Source organism: Rhea americana, unplaced genomic scaffold (genome assembly GCF_003343005.1).
Source record: "Rhea americana isolate MKP2758 unplaced genomic scaffold, rheAme1 scaffold_2, whole genome shotgun sequence".
NCBI classification, from domain to species: Eukaryota; Metazoa; Chordata; class Aves; order Rheiformes; family Rheidae; genus Rhea; species Rhea americana.
Window position 1 is genome coordinate 14,837,712 of NW_028186149.1, and position 1,298 is coordinate 14,839,009.

Here is a 1,298-nt window from a genome sequence, read left to right on the forward strand (position 1 = left end):
GCGTGGCGGCGGGGGCCGCGCGGGAGGCAGCGGGCAGCCGCGGCTCGGGCCCGGTGCGGCGGAGCCGCCGGCTCCCGCGGGGGAGCGGGGGTCTCGCCACGGCGCCGGGGCGGCCGCGGGCCTTTCTGGCGGGGTGGCTGCGGGAGCTGGAGCCGCTGGGCAGCTCTGCAGAGCCGCCAGGGCGGCGGGAGCGCCCGGAGACGGCCCCGCTGGTGGCCTCGGTCTCCGCGATAAACGTCTGGTGCTGGCTTTCGTCCGGAACCGTATGAAGCTGGGGGGAATGGGTGCGTTGTTCTCTGCGGGAAGGCTGCAAATTCTATTTCTCTCCTTATCGTGGCTTTTAACTTTTAATATGTGAGGAAAACCAGTTACATACGTTATCGCTATAGTTAGTTTTATTCATAGCTGACTTAATTTAGTTGGAATGGCCATTGGCTTACTCGGTTTTATGTTAATAACATCTAGTTATATTTCTTATTCAAGGGGTTTGTGAAAGTTGTCAAGAATAAGGCCTACTTCAAGCGATACCAAGTAAAGTTCAGGAGAAGAAGAGGTACAGTTAAATTTTCTATAAGATATTGTTATAAGACATTAATGGATATTCCTACTTTTCTTCACATTTTCCACACTATAACCGTTGTTTTTCAGAGGGAAAAACTGATTACTATGCCCGTAAGCGTTTGGTGATTCAAGATAAAAACAAGTACAACACCCCTAAATATAGGATGATTGTACGTGTTACCAATAGAGACATCATTTGCCAGGTGAGGTCTGCAGTGTTTGCCACTTGGTTACTAACCTTCCTAAAGTGAAAATCAGTGCTTTAATGAAGGGGAGGGTGGGTGATGGTCTCTTTCCAGTRTGCAGGAACTCTGCAAAGAGGAGGGGCAGCTTTTGGATGCAGAGAAGAGGTGTGAGAGTGAAAGGGAGAAGGTTCTGCATGTGAAAGGAACAAGAGAAACAGATCTGRTAACTGCTGCTGTCTCTCAGGAGAACCCTGAGAGTCAGATCTGTTAATGGAAATCTTTCCATAAGCTTAGAAGCAGTATTATCCCAAATGTTATATTAGATGCTTTTGCTTATTTCAGAAGTAAGTTTCATGTTGTGTTACATGAGAATTACATGTAGAAAGTGGGACAGAGTCCAGCCATACCTGTAGTAATCGTTTGAAAGGYGACTTTCGTAGACAGTTTTGCAGCGCCTCTTGACACAGGTGGAGAAGTAAATGAACTTAAGTTTTTGCTGACACTTAACTTCCTCTGGTCTGATTTGGATTTTAATTTTTTGCTCCTGTTACT

At 47.4% G+C, this 1,298-nt stretch overlaps 1 protein-coding gene across 1 annotated transcript in view; it reads left to right on the plus strand.

Annotated features, from left to right (window-relative positions):
* The first annotated feature begins 452 nt into the window (after positions 1–452).
* RPL5 (ribosomal protein L5) overlaps positions 453–1,298 on the plus strand; it is a 5,755-nt gene continuing 4,909 nt past the window's right edge. Inside the window, exons 1-2 of the mRNA XM_085303572.1 lie at positions 453–553; positions 649–764. Of these exons, the coding sequence (XP_085159698.1) occupies positions 726–764 (39 nt within the window). The 5' untranslated portion in view covers positions 453–553; positions 649–725. The remainder of the gene's footprint in view (positions 554–648; positions 765–1,298) is intronic.